General features: G+C 40.5%; 1 protein-coding gene across 1 annotated transcript; it reads right to left on the bottom strand.

Annotated features, from left to right (window-relative positions):
* Positions 1–8169: 8169 nt before the first annotated feature.
* LOC147446528 (uncharacterized) lies at positions 8170–8652 on the bottom strand. The gene has a single exon (XM_086524716.1). The coding sequence runs from the start codon at positions 8650–8652 to the stop codon at positions 8170–8172; it is 483 nt and encodes a 160-aa protein (XP_086380842.1).
* Positions 8653–14435: the final 5783 nt, after the last annotated feature.

Raw genomic sequence — 14435 nt, 5'->3', positions numbered from 1 at the left:
CACTATGGAAAGTCACTTCTACATATGTGCAATAGTACTAGAATGCTCATTGCACATGGTGTATCTCTATGGCAAGGCACCAATGACTTTACATATTGAAAGCACAATGGTGATAGCCTGATTGACTATATGTTGTTTTTCGAAGACACTCTAGAATGCATACAAAGCTTTACACTTGGTGAATGGAATCCAGAATCGGATCATAGGATGTTATGTATTGACCTCAAGTGTGGTAAAAGGCCCAAGCATGTAGCCTCCAATCATGATGTGAATCATTTGTACCTATGTCTAGACTTCAAACGAGCACTTATATATGCTGATATGGTGGACCAAATGTTAAGCATGATAGAGCATCAAGAGAGACAACATTAGAAAACAAGTGGAAAGTTTTCAAAGAAGTAATTTGCTCTTGTGGGGAGGAATGCTTTTCGGTGAAACACATGTCTTGCAAAAGGTCTAAGAAGGGTAGAACCAAGAAGAAATGGTTTGTAGTTAAGCCCAAAAACACTTGCTAAGGTTGGATGCAAGCAAAGACAAGAAAGTTTACTTGGAACATTCACATACATATAAAGCACTTATTCAAAAAAAGAGGAGAAGGTAGGAAGTCAAAAAACAACTTCTTTTAGCGCAAGAGAAAGCACATGCATGTGGCAAGTTTTGGCAAAATCTAAAAGGCAAGCGTGTTGAGAGATTTGGTGACTTGACTCTTGAGGATATGTATACACATTGCAAGAACCTCTATGAGCAACCCAATGTTGATAAGATGGAGTGTTGTAGCTCCCTTCCGTTTATGCCTCCTTCTTTACCATTGAAGATGTATGCCGTGTGCTTGAGAAACTTGCTACTCGCAAGGCAGGGGACCTTCAAGGTGTCAAGGCTACAATGATTAAATGGACAAGCAAGAAAACACGATATTGGATATGCGATATGTTTAACCTTGCACTTCAGCATGGCATGCCTCATGATTGGAGTGCAAATTGGATCAAACCTTTGCACAAAGGAGGATATGTAAACAATGTGAACAACTATCACACTATAATGGTTGGTTCTTTGATGGCAAAGTTATTTGGATGTATCATGGAGATGAAGATGAGTGAATGGGCTGAAGAGTTTGATGAAAAGGGGTTTGCTCCAAGTAGGGTCCGAAGCTACAAAAGAGTTGAGCAAAGGTGGAAGGGGGGCCTCGCGTGCGTGGGAACAAGCATATAACTTGTTGGAAGACATGAGAGGTAAGGGTCCTGATATCTCATGGCCTCAGTTTCTTGCATTATGCCTACAAGTTAGGAGGGATTTAACAAAGGCAGTTAGCACTAGGAGAAAGATAAAAGAGAGTGTGTCTGTTGTAAAAATTGCACAAGCTGAAATGAATGAGGATATTACACCGGTGCTAGATTGTTACATCAAAGGAAGATTGGTTAGGAAAGGTCTAGTGGATGGGGGTGCACAAATTTGCATCATGACAGAGGGACTCATGCAAAGACTAGGCATGCACATCCATGAGACACCTGAAATTAAAGTGAAAATGGCAAACAATAGCAAGGCTAGGTGCGTAGGCATTTGTAAAAATGTTTTTGTGGAGGCCTTTGGCATTAAGAAGGTAGTGGATTTCTATGTCATGTCTACCAAAGGAAATGGTTACCCATTTATCCTAGGAAGACCATGGCTAATGAAAATGCGAGCTTTGCAGGATTGGGAGAGTGGAAAGCTAATTTGCAGGAATGAAAATCATAAGAAGGTTGTCTTTGACATGAAGGAGCAATGCCAAGAGGAGCTCCATGAAGAATCATCTCAAAGTGAGACGGAGGAAGGCTAGAACGATAGCACTTGAGAAGGAGAAACTAGCGGCAGCATTACTGAAGAGGAGTCTTCCATTGAAGTCATGGGTGTAAGGTTTAAGCCAAAAACCCAAGAGACCTCTTGCCCAGGTTTGGAAGAGGTCGGTTCCCAAGAGAACCAAAAAGTGGAAGATGAAAGAATGCTAGAAGGTATGTTATCTACAACACTTACAAAGGATGAAAGAGAGGAGCTCAAAGGTGTGTTAAGGAAATTTCCTAGGCTTTTTGCTAAAGATTACACCAATGTGCGTGGAGTAGATGCTGTTCAATACAAAATTGAGTTGAAGCCAGGGGCCACACCTAAGGCTCAAAAGCTACGAAGGCTAGGAGTCATCAAGGAGCAGGCTTTACTCAAGGAGGTAAGAAAGCTTCTAGCAGCAGGTTTCATTTATCCAGTGGAGAATTCAGAGTGGGTCTCTCCCGTTGTTGTCACTCCTAAGAAAAACGGCAAGTGGAGGGTGTGTGTGGATTACCGTCCACTCAATGAGGCAACAAAAAGAGATCACTTTCCCCTCCCATTTCAGGATGAGATACTAAATGAGGTAGCTGGTCATGAGAAGTACACTGTGTGTGATGGCTACTCGGGTTACTTTCAAATAGGTATCGCATTGGAAGATCAGTTGAAAACAACCTTCATCACTCCTTGGGGTTGTTATGCTTTTAGAGTCATGCCATTTGGCCTGACAAATGCTTCTGCAAATTTCCAACGCTTCATGAACATGGTGTTTCAAGCATTCTTTGAAAGTCCATTAGGGTTTTTATTGATGATTTTTGCATTTATAGCTCAAAATCATTGCATCTACAAAGGGTAGAAGATGGTTTAAAGAAGCTCTATGACATGGGAGGTCAACTCAACCCCGACAAGTGTCACATAAATGAGGATGAAGTGATCTTGCTTGGTCACAAAGTTTCCTATAAAGGCATTGAGGTGGATCCTTCAAAGGCAAAGGCTCTTATTGAGCTCCCATCACCCAGGAATCTCAAAGAGGTCATCTCATTCATTCAAAAGGTGAAGTATATGTCACGCTTTATTCACTTAGCTTCGGAGTTGCTTCATCCTTTGCAAAGGTTGACACAACAAGTAGAATTTGCATGGTCTGATGAGCTTGAAGAGTACTTTTGTAACATTAAAGTCATTTTGTCAGAGCTACCAACACTCATGCCTCCTTGTTGGGAGTACATTCTTTGTTAGCTCTAGTGTTGGAAGGGAAACAATTGGTGCTGTGTTGCTACAACAAGATCCCCACAGTACCAGGATGCGACCCATCTACTTTGCTAGTAGGGTCATGGATGCCTTGGAGAGAGGCTACACAGAAGCAGAACTCATGATGATTTCTCTCATGTTTGCGGTGAGAAAGTTTAGATCCTACCTGCTACCAAAACCTTTTGTAATTCTGACTGCAAAAAATTTGTTCCCTTGGGTGTCATCTCAAATGAATCTTAGTACTAGGATCTCAAAGTGGATTATGGAGTTACAAGAGTTCCAATACTCTTTCAAGGTAGAAGATAGTGTGCGTGCACAATTGGGAGGGATCCTTACTTATAGGGTACATGAGAAGGAGATTAAGGTGCCTAAAATAAAGACCCTACCATTGCCACCACCAAAAAATATTCCTAATGCTTTTACCTTGTTCTTTGATGGAGCTTTTCGACGAGCCACAGGAAAAGCAAGGGGAGGGCTAGTGTTGCTCAACCCAAGTGGGGAGGTGGTCATGAAAGAGAAGGTCAATCTACCAAGTTCAACTAGCAACAATGAAGCAGAATACGACACACTACTTCATGGTTTAAAGATTGCATTGGCCAAGGTATACAACGTCTCATGGTAAAAGGGGATGCACTTCTCATTGTGAAGAAAATTTTAGGCATTTGGGCATGCAAGAATGAAAGCCTAAGGACAAAAGTTCATGCCATTCGTAGATTGTTTAATCAATTTGAAGAAGTGCAACTATATCATATTCCTAGGAAATAGAATGAAGATGCCGATTTACTTGCATAGCAAGTAGTTACATGTGTTGAGAAAGAAGTGCAGGTCATCATGGTGGCAACAACTGTTAAGCAACCGAGATACCAGGGATTGGAGTCATTGACTCCCATTATTAGCTACATTTTGGAGGGTGAGTTTCCACAAGACTTCACGAAGGCTCAGAAGAGGAAACTCATGAAGAAGGGAAGTGTGTATCTCTTCCTAGAAGGATCCCTCTATCAAAGAGGGAAGGATCAAGTGTGCAGAAGAGTACCAACTATCAAGGAAATTCCAGCCATTCTAAAAGGTTTGCATGAAGAGGCATGTGGTGGTCATTTTGCCCAAGAGTTAACTGTGAAGAAGATTTTGCTTGCGGGGTATGTTTGGCCAAGTCTGCATGTGGATGTCCAACATTGGTGTAAAAGTTGTCACAATTGTCAGGTAAATGGGAATACAAGATTAGTTTATGGTCCAAGGCAAATCGTGCTTGCAAATGGACCCTTTGAAAAGTGGGGCATTGATGCTATGGGTCCTCTGCCTAGGACAAAAAATGGTAAACTCTACATTCTAGTGGCCGTAGACTATATGACTAGGTGGGTGGAAGCACAAAGTGTGGCAAAGGTAAATGAGAGGACAGTGAGCAAATTTGTCTACACTCACATTTGTTGTAGATTTGGCACACCTTTGGAGATTGTTTGTGATAATGGTCCAGGGTTTAGAAAGGGCGAAGTTTGTGATAATGGTCCAGGGTTTAGAAAGGGCTTGCTCACAGAAGTTTGTGAATAACTTCACATTCTACATCTTCATAGTATACCCTACTATCCCCAATCAAATGGTTTGGTAGAAAAAGCTAATGGTGTCATTGCAGGCATCATTAGAAAGATGGTGAAAAACAAGACAAAGTTGTGGGATGACTTCTTGGATGGTTCCTTGTGGGCGTATCGAAACACATATAGGGAAGCCACGGGGTTCACACCATTTCACTTGGTCTATGGTCAAGAGGATTTACAGCCAATTGAACTAAACATTCCAACAATGCGACTTCATGGAAAAGCAACATAAGATGATCAAGAAGCATGGATGGATCGACTTCTTACCTTAGCTGAGCTTGAGTGGAAAAGAGAAGTAGCATACGAGTGCTACAAGAGGAAAGCCACACAGACGAAGGAAAAGCTTGACAAGAAACTAAAGGACAAAGGCATCAATGAAGGGGATCTTGTGCTAATGTATGACAATCAACTCGATAATCGTTTTGATGCCAAGTTTGAAACTAAATGGCAGGGGCCATACATCGTCAAGAAGGCTTTCAATTCAAGTTACTATCAACTTATGGACTTGAATGGGAAAGAGCACTCCAAGAAGGTAAACAGGTATCGCTTGAAGCCTTATTTGAGTCGCCTTCTACCAAAGGATCTACCAAAGATCTGTCAAAAGGCAGCTATCTCATGTAAGTATTGTTCCATGAAGCATGAGTGTAACTCAAACCAAAATTCCAAGGGGCCAAACAATGAAGAGCTTGTCAAGGACTCTGAAGCACTCTCTTTGGAAAAGATGCTTTATGATGGTACATGAATATACCATCATCCTGGGGGAGGGCTAATGATAGCCATTTTTCGGCTCTCTGTAATTTCCATAGTGAGTTACCTCATCCTATCAAATCACTCAAACACTGTGGTTACCCTCACCCTTTCACTGTATATGGGTGTGTGTGAGTTAGGGGACGTTTCCCATATCTTCTTAAAAACCCTCAATTAATTAGTCACTGGGCTAGTTGAGCCAAAAAAAAAGTATATTATGGCCCATTTGTGTGTAAATATTTCATTGTTTATAGGGCCTAAATAAAAGGATTTTTCATAATTATTTTGGTATTTATTTAAATATTTCTACTTAGGGTGTGTTATTTATGCTATGTACATTGACTCACCATTACCATATTTTTTCTTACCATTTTGCATACTCTTTATTCCATATAAAAATAATTTCATGCAATCTTCTCTTATTTTTGGTGTAACTCCATCCCAACAAAAATCCAAAAAAGCTAGTTCTATTTATGTGTATATATTTTTCACTATTGTGATTTTTTCCTTCCTACATCTATTCTCTATTACTCTCATAAATTAGACCACAAAAAATATTCATCTTTTTATGGTAGACTTATAATGAGAGAGATTTATTTTGATCCCTTTATATTTTTTCCACCTATATTATTTATATTTGACATGTACATATTTTTTTAGACCCTTCAATATTTGACTTTCTTAGTTGTACTATTCACTTATATCATAATCTCAACAATATCTTCATTTATAGACCTACCAAATAAGGTCTACCAAATAAGGTCAAGGTTATGTGGCATGCATGCATGCACTATGGAGGGCTCACTCTTGGAGGTATTCAAAAGAATCATCCAAAGAAGGACCCCACAAGGACTTTGTGCAGTGGAAAAAAATACTCAGTTTTACTGAATTTTTAAAGATCACCTGCTCTCCGAATTTGAAAAGGTGATACAAACAAAAGTTGTAGCTCATGGGCTTAACTTTTACCTCAAATTTTTTCATATTTTTTTGAGCTACGAGCTGTGAGCTATGATTTTATTGGTGGACCCCAGTTTGCCCATGCTATGCAGCCACACTCCCTCTTTCACTTTATCATTTTCCTCTTTCACACACACTTCTCCACTCATCATCCCCACCTCTCTCACCACTCCTCTCTGCACCCTACTCACCTTCTTCTCAACCTTGAAGAATAAGAGAAACCATGGTGAACTTATGTCTCCTACACACACTTCCATTCCAAAATTGACCACCTAGTCTCATTTTTCCTCATCCATATTACCCATATCTATAAAAAAAACCACAAAATTCAGCCTCTTCTCTTGAAAGACAGCATCATGGTGATTGATTACTCATGTTCACTTACCTTGGCTCCCAAGGAAGGTCAAGAGTGGAGAAAAAACGTACCGTCAAAGCTAGTGGACCGTCAACAAGCGTCAAAATTGACCCTACTCAAGACACTTGGAGCATCAACATTGTAAGAAATCCATATTTTCTTACCTATTAAGAGTTTTTTCTTCCTTATTTGTATCCTACTTGGATACTCCCATTGTAAATATCCAATTCCATTTGTAAATCAATAAAAATACTAACTCTACTAATTTACTAACACTAACCTACTATGAAAAGTCCTATCACCTCCACTTCTCTCCTCTCTCTCTTCTTCATCTATCCACACCAACTTCTTGATAATTCCAAGCAAAAGAAATTAGATAAGTGCTGAAAATCTAACCCAAACATGGTTAGAGGAGTAACCCTAGCCCTCAAAATTGCTATAAAAGGAGGGTGTAGCTAGCACAAAAGGAGAGAGCCATAAGCAAAAGCACTAACCTCTCTAGAAGGAGCTCTTGAGTGGAAGCTCATTTTCTTATGCATGTGCATGTGTTGTAATAGGGGTGATTAGCAAGGGAGCTCTATGCCATTGTAAGAGAGAGTGATCATTCAATTGAGAGTAGGAAATCTATCATTTCTCCTACTAGTGTAAGCCCAACATTTGTTGAATCAAGGATGGTGGATTTGGACTAAGCATGGATACTTTGTCTCTCTTCCAACGTGAAGTCATGGACAACAATGATATGTAAGTGTCTTGGTGTTTTATTTAAGTTCTTGATATCTTGTCTCTGGTGTTGTCATCAATTAGCCATAAATCCCACATACTGTAAGAGGGCGACAGGGTGGAGAGGACTCCCCTGGCCTTAAGACAGTGATTGGGGTGGCTTTTCTTGTGATGTGTTGTGGTGTAATTTACTTAAGCTATGTTGAAAAAATACTAATCTCACTTTGATTGGTCATGTCAGATTTGTAAGAAGGTATTAATGCAACTAGCACCCCCTCCCCCTTCTCTCTCTTTCTTACATATATAATTGTGTTTGCTTGATCATTGCCGATACATTTTAAAGCAGCCCGAGCACTCTCTCTCTCTCTCTCTCTCTCTCTCTCTCTCTCTCTCTCTCTCTCTTTCTCTCTCTCTCTCTCTCTCTCTCTCTCTCTCTCTCTCTCTCTCTCTCTCTCTCTCTCTCTCTACGCGTCCTAGTTCACATCCAAAACTAGGTGGTGCCCCAAATTTGTGTAGGGTTAGGTTGCGGGTTTGCGGGTTTGTGTGTGTGTTTGTTGTTTTTTCCAACCCCAACCCAATTGAGTAGCACGGGAGCCTAGAAGGGTGCTTGGAGGCCACTCTTCTTGTTGCCCGCCCCGGACCACCTCATAACTAGAGCATTCTGTTTCAATTGTAAAACATGCGGTGGAAAACCTCCCCCAAGATCTAAACTATCTACAAACTCACTTGTGAATAAAATGCTACCATAGTTTGATTCACACACTAAGTCTGCACTGACATATTCCTTATAGTACCAGGAAATTGCTGCAAGCCCAAATTGTTTATAGCATCCACCGCCTTGTTTCGTGGAGCCAAAATTTCTCTATCCTTGAAAAAGGTTGCATGGCAAGAGAGTGTTTCAAGGTCTCCATATATGCAAGCAATCAATGCTTGCAAATTATTTTGTGGTAGCATCATGCAGGCCGACAAAGCCACATTATCAAGTATGTCCCCATCACAAACATCGCCATTACCAATATCAAGTGTCCATTGCACAAACTCTTTTTCAATAACATTACTAAAACAATTGACCACTTTCATATTCTGTGTTAGATGCATGATTTCTGTACTTTTCCAAATGTATGAGTGGCACAAAGACACATTAACAATGTCTGCTCTTCCTCCTTTACGCACAATAGGTAATATTTGTCTAAAATCACCACCAAGGAGGAGAACCTTTTCACCAAACAACATGTCATTTTGCATGACATCTCTTAGTGTCTTATCAAGAGCCTAAAAAGCGTGTCTATGAGCCATGGGGGCTTCATCCCATATGATCAGTGAACTCATTCGCAACAGCTCAACAAGCTGGATGTTTACTTTAATGTTACATGTGGACTCAAAAATTATATCAATAGGGATCTTGAATCTAGAGTGTGCAGTCTTTCCATTGTTGAGAAGTTGTGCTTCAATACCAAATGATGCACATGCCAAAGCACCTTTGGACTCTCCACGTATCCGAGAGAGCAATGCATTGTAGAGATAAGTCTTTCCCATTCCACCTGGCCCATCCAATAAAAAAACAGTCCCTCTGCTCATGCCAGCTGCTTGTAAAACCCGATTGTAAACTTCCCTTTGTCCAACATTGAAAGATGATTCCATTCGAGCAGACAATACTCTTTGTTCCTCTCTGTTTTACATGAACTCTTCAGCAAGCACTCCATGCTCACTCATAATTTTCAATGTGTGATTCACCTGGGGCATTCCAGAATAATCCAAGAGCCTCTTTCCATAGTGTTGAAGCATTGTCTCTAACTTTGACAAAGCTTGGTTTTGTGCCATGTGTTCACAGATATGCGCATCATTTGTGCGAACCCTCATATGATATACATGGTCCTCAGAAAGCTCCTTACAGAAGCGATTTTACAATGCACCAGGATGTATCAAATCACAAAAAACTAGAATGACTACAAACAGTAGGCGTAAATGTTTCCCTGTTTGTTGAAAAGAAGCTTCTCCCAAACAAAGAAACCATTTATCATCAACTTGCAATAATCCTCTTGCATTACATGCTTCTTTAAATGTGTCATATACTTGTCCATTGAAGGTTCTAATATCCTCAAAAGACTTACATCCTTTGCAGATGTTGAGTAACATACGCAAATAGTAGAAAACTCCAGCATTGGGAACAATGTGGTACATTCTTCCAATCATGTCACCAATCTGTCTTTGAGTCCATGTTCTACTTGTTGGCTTCCAAACCCACTTTTTTGGGAAGTCTATGTACAATAAATCATTGGCCTTTGGATATTTTTGATTTGCAACAAACCACTCAGTGAGCGTTGTCTTTTTGCTGACCTCTCTCTCCACCACACTCTGTACAGTCGCTCTGTCGTTGAAGATGACTTGATTTTGATGAGGCAAGTGAACTTGGAGTCGTTGTATGTCAGGTTTCTCTTGATGCATGTGAAACCCAAATATCCACCAGATGCTGATACATATGGAGCCTTAAGATAGTTTGTAACTTCATTTAGAAGCCCTTCACTAGCTTGTAGAACAATAGTGGCCCTGTCATGTCCCTTATACACATACTTGTAGAGATATTTCACAGCGGATATAGTGGAGCAAACCTCCACATTGATATGTGCATTGTACCTTATTGACAAAAATGGATTGTATGGAACAATCCATTTATTACTCATTTGCACTTTATTACAAATAGTGTAATTTCCATCATCCCTCCTCATGTACGTTGGGTATCCATCCCTAGCCATAGTAGTTGATGCACTAAATATTTGAGGATATTTAAACCTGCACTTTCCCTCTTTCATACATGGAGCATTCTTAATCAAGTTTCCACACGTGCCATGCACATTACACCGACTGATAAGATCATACAACTGTGGAAACATTACCTTATCAGGAAGCTCCGCACACACAATCTTATCATAATGCAATGTCTCTGCTGCTAGCTTATGCACTTTGATGATTAGGAACCCACAAAAGCCTCAACTCCTCCATACAACTATATGCATCAACAATATATTGTTGCAGTAGCCTACCACCACGTAAAAGACATTGTGTCATGTCATCTCTAATTTGCAATCTATACTTGTAGAAATCCATTGTAGAAATATACTTTGTAGTTTCATTTACTCACTCTCTGCTTACTTCCGCTTCATTCACTTGCGGTATGTAAGGATTCCAACCTTCTTCACCATTTGGAAATAGCAACACATATAATAGAAGCATGTATGACCTATGGAAATTTGAGATTCTTTTAGGCCACCACCCAAAAGATTCAACACAATATCACGATGGCCAATGTTGCTCCCTTCACCCTTACTAGGCATGATTGCAGCAATTTTTACACTTGTTGGAGCAACATATTGCTAGCCATTTCTACGCTTCTCAGTAATGACCATCCTAATCTCCGAAATATTGGAAGTTTGAATCATTGTAGCAAACCCCCTAAAAGCTTGAACATACGGATTTACTCGATGCATCATCAATTGCAAGCTTTCCAAAATATCTGGTTTGAGTTTCGAAACATGACTCATCCTGTTTTGCAACTCATTCTCAGTGTAAATAAAAAACAACTAAGCAAAGCGAGGAATTTGACCTGATCGTTCTTCTGGCATCAATGGACCAATGTTATGATAAATAGATCCATGCACTTTGAAGGTATAGATTCCTTTTCTTTGGCAGAGAGATTCATCTATATGAGCTCCCAAAGAAGCAAATGCCAACACACTATTGTCTGTTCTGATATGTTTCAAGAATTTTCTACTTCTAGTATTGCCCCTGTGCATTAATTCTCTTAATTCTAAAGGAGGTTCACTTAATGGCGGCAAAGAAACATTGCCTGGGTTGCAACAACTCTTCCCCACAAATGTGTAAATGGTCTTTGCTTCTGTTTTTCAAGCTAAAGCACCACAAAAGGAACATGCAAAATCCAAGTTGCCTATGTTGTGAAGAATACACTTTTCATGAGAAAGAGACAACATAGAGATATGCATCAAGGAAGTGGTCTCAGAATATAAGTAGGTGATAGATAGGCAATGTGTCTCAACTTTGGAGTAATCTCCCTCTCTGGAGACAATTACACGCTCCACATCTCCATTATTGGCTTCCCAATTTCCTTCCACTTCAATCCCTACATAACTTTGCGGAAGCATTGACTCAATATCTACATCCAATGCAATCCTTTCCTGAGGAAATTCATTGCATCGATTCACATTTATCGAATGTTGGCAATATTCCAAGCGAGGCACATTAATCTCCCCCAAAGAATGTCGAACTCTATCTTGTGCTATTGCACCGTAGCGCGAGAGGCTTGACATATCCTACTACGTCTTGCATGTCCAGGAGATAACACCTTTGGACCAATAGCCATCTATCCAAAAAAGAACTCTTACAAGTACTCACAGATATATACAGGTTAGTATCTAGAGAATTAAGAAGAGAGTATGGAGAAGAAAGGATTTCCCAACTATGTCTATCTTTCTTTGAGGGAGTCAGTGAGAGAAGCTTGCCAACCCACAAGGTAAATGTCTATATACTTCTATATCTGTCTCTCTATATCTTATCTAACTACTACTAAGGATTTAATTGGGGGAGCGAGTCCATTAGATTAGCCCATTGATGATTGTCGGTTAAGGCCCGAGTTTCTACCGGCAATTTCCCACTGCGGTTACAACATGCCAATCTACACGTCAACGCGATTCTTGCAGTCGATGCAGATGGCAAGCACGACGTTTTCTTTCAGCAACCATTGACTAACAATATGATCATGAATTCTTGTGCCCATATCAGCATCTTGTGTAATGGCACATGTCTTCACTCCGTAAGTGTACATGATTGCATATGGAGTGATGCCCTCTTTTTGTATTTGCTGAAAATGGCCCAAAGCTTCCTAACCCTGACCCTTTCCTTCAAGATGCAAGTGCATGTGATTGCATTGGGAGAGACACTCTCGCTTTGCATCTGCCAAAAATAGCCCATAGCTTCTTGACGCTACCCAAATTGGGCATATCTAGCAATCAATGTATTCAAAGAGACGGCATCCTATATAGGAAGCTCTCTCCCACTTTTTGTGCTTCATGAAGTGCTTCACATTTGTCATACCTAGAAAGAAGTTCAGACACTGCACACACCTAGAATATGATTCCACCTCCCTCTTCCCATATCGCCTTCTTAGAATGTTTTGGAAGCATAATTTAAGAACTCTCTCTCTCTCTCTCTCTCTCTCTCTCTCTCTCTCTCTCTCTCTCTCTCTCTCTCTCTCTCTATATATATATATATATATATATATATATATATATATATATATATATATATATATATATATATGCCCCCATTATGAGGAGAAGCCATCGTGCGTGAAGAAAAATAACTTGCCAAAAAATAAAATCACTTGCGAAAACCCAAAATTTTAACGCCATTAGAATATTCCTTTCCTGTCGGACTATTATGGCCGGATAGCGGCCAAAAAGTGGTCGAAAAATGACCGGTCGGTTGGTCGGTTTGCCAATGGCTGTGGGCAAAAGTCAATGACCGGTGGCCGGTGGCCGAATTCAAAAGCAGACTTGTCTTCTCAAGGGCGGCCACACATGGGAGGTAGAGGGTCCGATTTAAACTTATCTACACAAGTGCGTCTACACATGGATGCCTCTCATGAGAGAGGGCAGCCCTTTTGGCCTATAAAAGGAGGCCATTTCTACACACATTTCATAGTGTGAAGTTGATGCAACAAGGTGGGTGTGAGGTGGTGAGAGTGAAGCAAAGTGGGAGCTCCAAAAGGGTATAATCCCTTTGTAACCTACTTCTTTCTTTGAAGTACTAAAGCCATTGAGTGGCTGCTTTCTCGTCGACGTAGCCCACATTGGGTGAACCAAGCATATCGTGTGTACTCTCTCTCTCTCTCTCTCTCTCTCTCTCTGTCTCTCTCTCTCTACTCTATAATCTCTTGTGTGTGTAAACTATCTCTCTCCATTAAGTAATCTACTCAATTATCTACTTAGCTACGTCATATCTCCTAACATGTGTGTGTATGTGTGTGTGTGTGTGTGTGTGTGTGTGTGTGTGTGTGTGTGTGTGTGTGTGTGTGTGTGTGTGTGTGTGTGTGAGAGAGAGAGAGAGAGAGAGAGAGAGAGGGTGACTCAAAAGACATATTGGCAACAAAAATAATACAATTATGGAGATCCTCTGAAAATGTAGTATCCAAAGAAGACAACCAAGAGTTGTGAGCAAACTAGTATCCACTACATACATAAGCCTCCCCCAAAATGTAGTCAATATTCAAAGCACAAAAGTGATTGCCCTTTCGCCGAAACGCACAACACTCTTTGGTCTAGAGCAATTGTTCTATTTCAAACACACTACACAATATCTTCAAAGCCACCAAAATGTAGATCCGGTAAGACTATAAATGAGAAAGAAGTGAGTATTACTATCGATTACATAATTCACTTCTTGCAAGGGTTGCCCTGCGTTGAACTGGATGGAACATCTCCAACGCCATTAATCCCCTTCTTGGGCCAATGGTTCGTCACCAATGCATTGATTTTGTTTGAGATAGATCTGACTTCGGAGACACCTGTAGTATGTTGTATTGCTACGGTGGTCAATTTGTTGCTAGTGCTTTGTAATTCAGGCACAATGCTGAAATCCATGCTATTCTTGTCAAGAAGAGACCTCTCCAAGAGACTCATGATTTTTGCCTGGTTGCTTTCTATGCGAGAAAGTTGTTCTTGCACTGAGATCTGCTGTTGCAAAATACCATTGATCTGTAGCTGCATCCGCTCCTCTAGACGATGAAGATAAACCCCTCTCTCATCTTGTGAATGGCTCAGCCAGTGAATGTCCTCTCTGTAGGAAACCTGTGATGCCTCCGCTCTCTCACATGAGGCTTGAATATTGGAGCATACTGTGTGGATGATATCTAATCCATCTACAATTTGCTTCTTTGAAGGTCCATCCCCACCTCGGGCAACACACTTGGCATTTCTTAAATTGTTGCATGGGTCTCTCTCTGGGGTAGAAAATAT

The sequence above is a fragment of the Adiantum capillus-veneris genome, chromosome 12, assembly GCF_014529385.1.
Source record: "Adiantum capillus-veneris isolate H3 chromosome 12, ASM1452938v2, whole genome shotgun sequence".
NCBI classification, from domain to species: domain Eukaryota; kingdom Viridiplantae; phylum Streptophyta; class Polypodiopsida; order Polypodiales; family Pteridaceae; genus Adiantum; species Adiantum capillus-veneris.
This window is presented reverse-complemented; position numbering and strand designations above follow the sequence as displayed.

Bases quoted from the DNA above. Each gene is read 5' to 3' on its own strand.
- LOC147446528 (XM_086524716.1), bottom strand. From the start codon at position 8,652: ATGCAAAATGACATGTTGTTTGGTGAAAAGGTTCTCCTCCTTGGTGGT.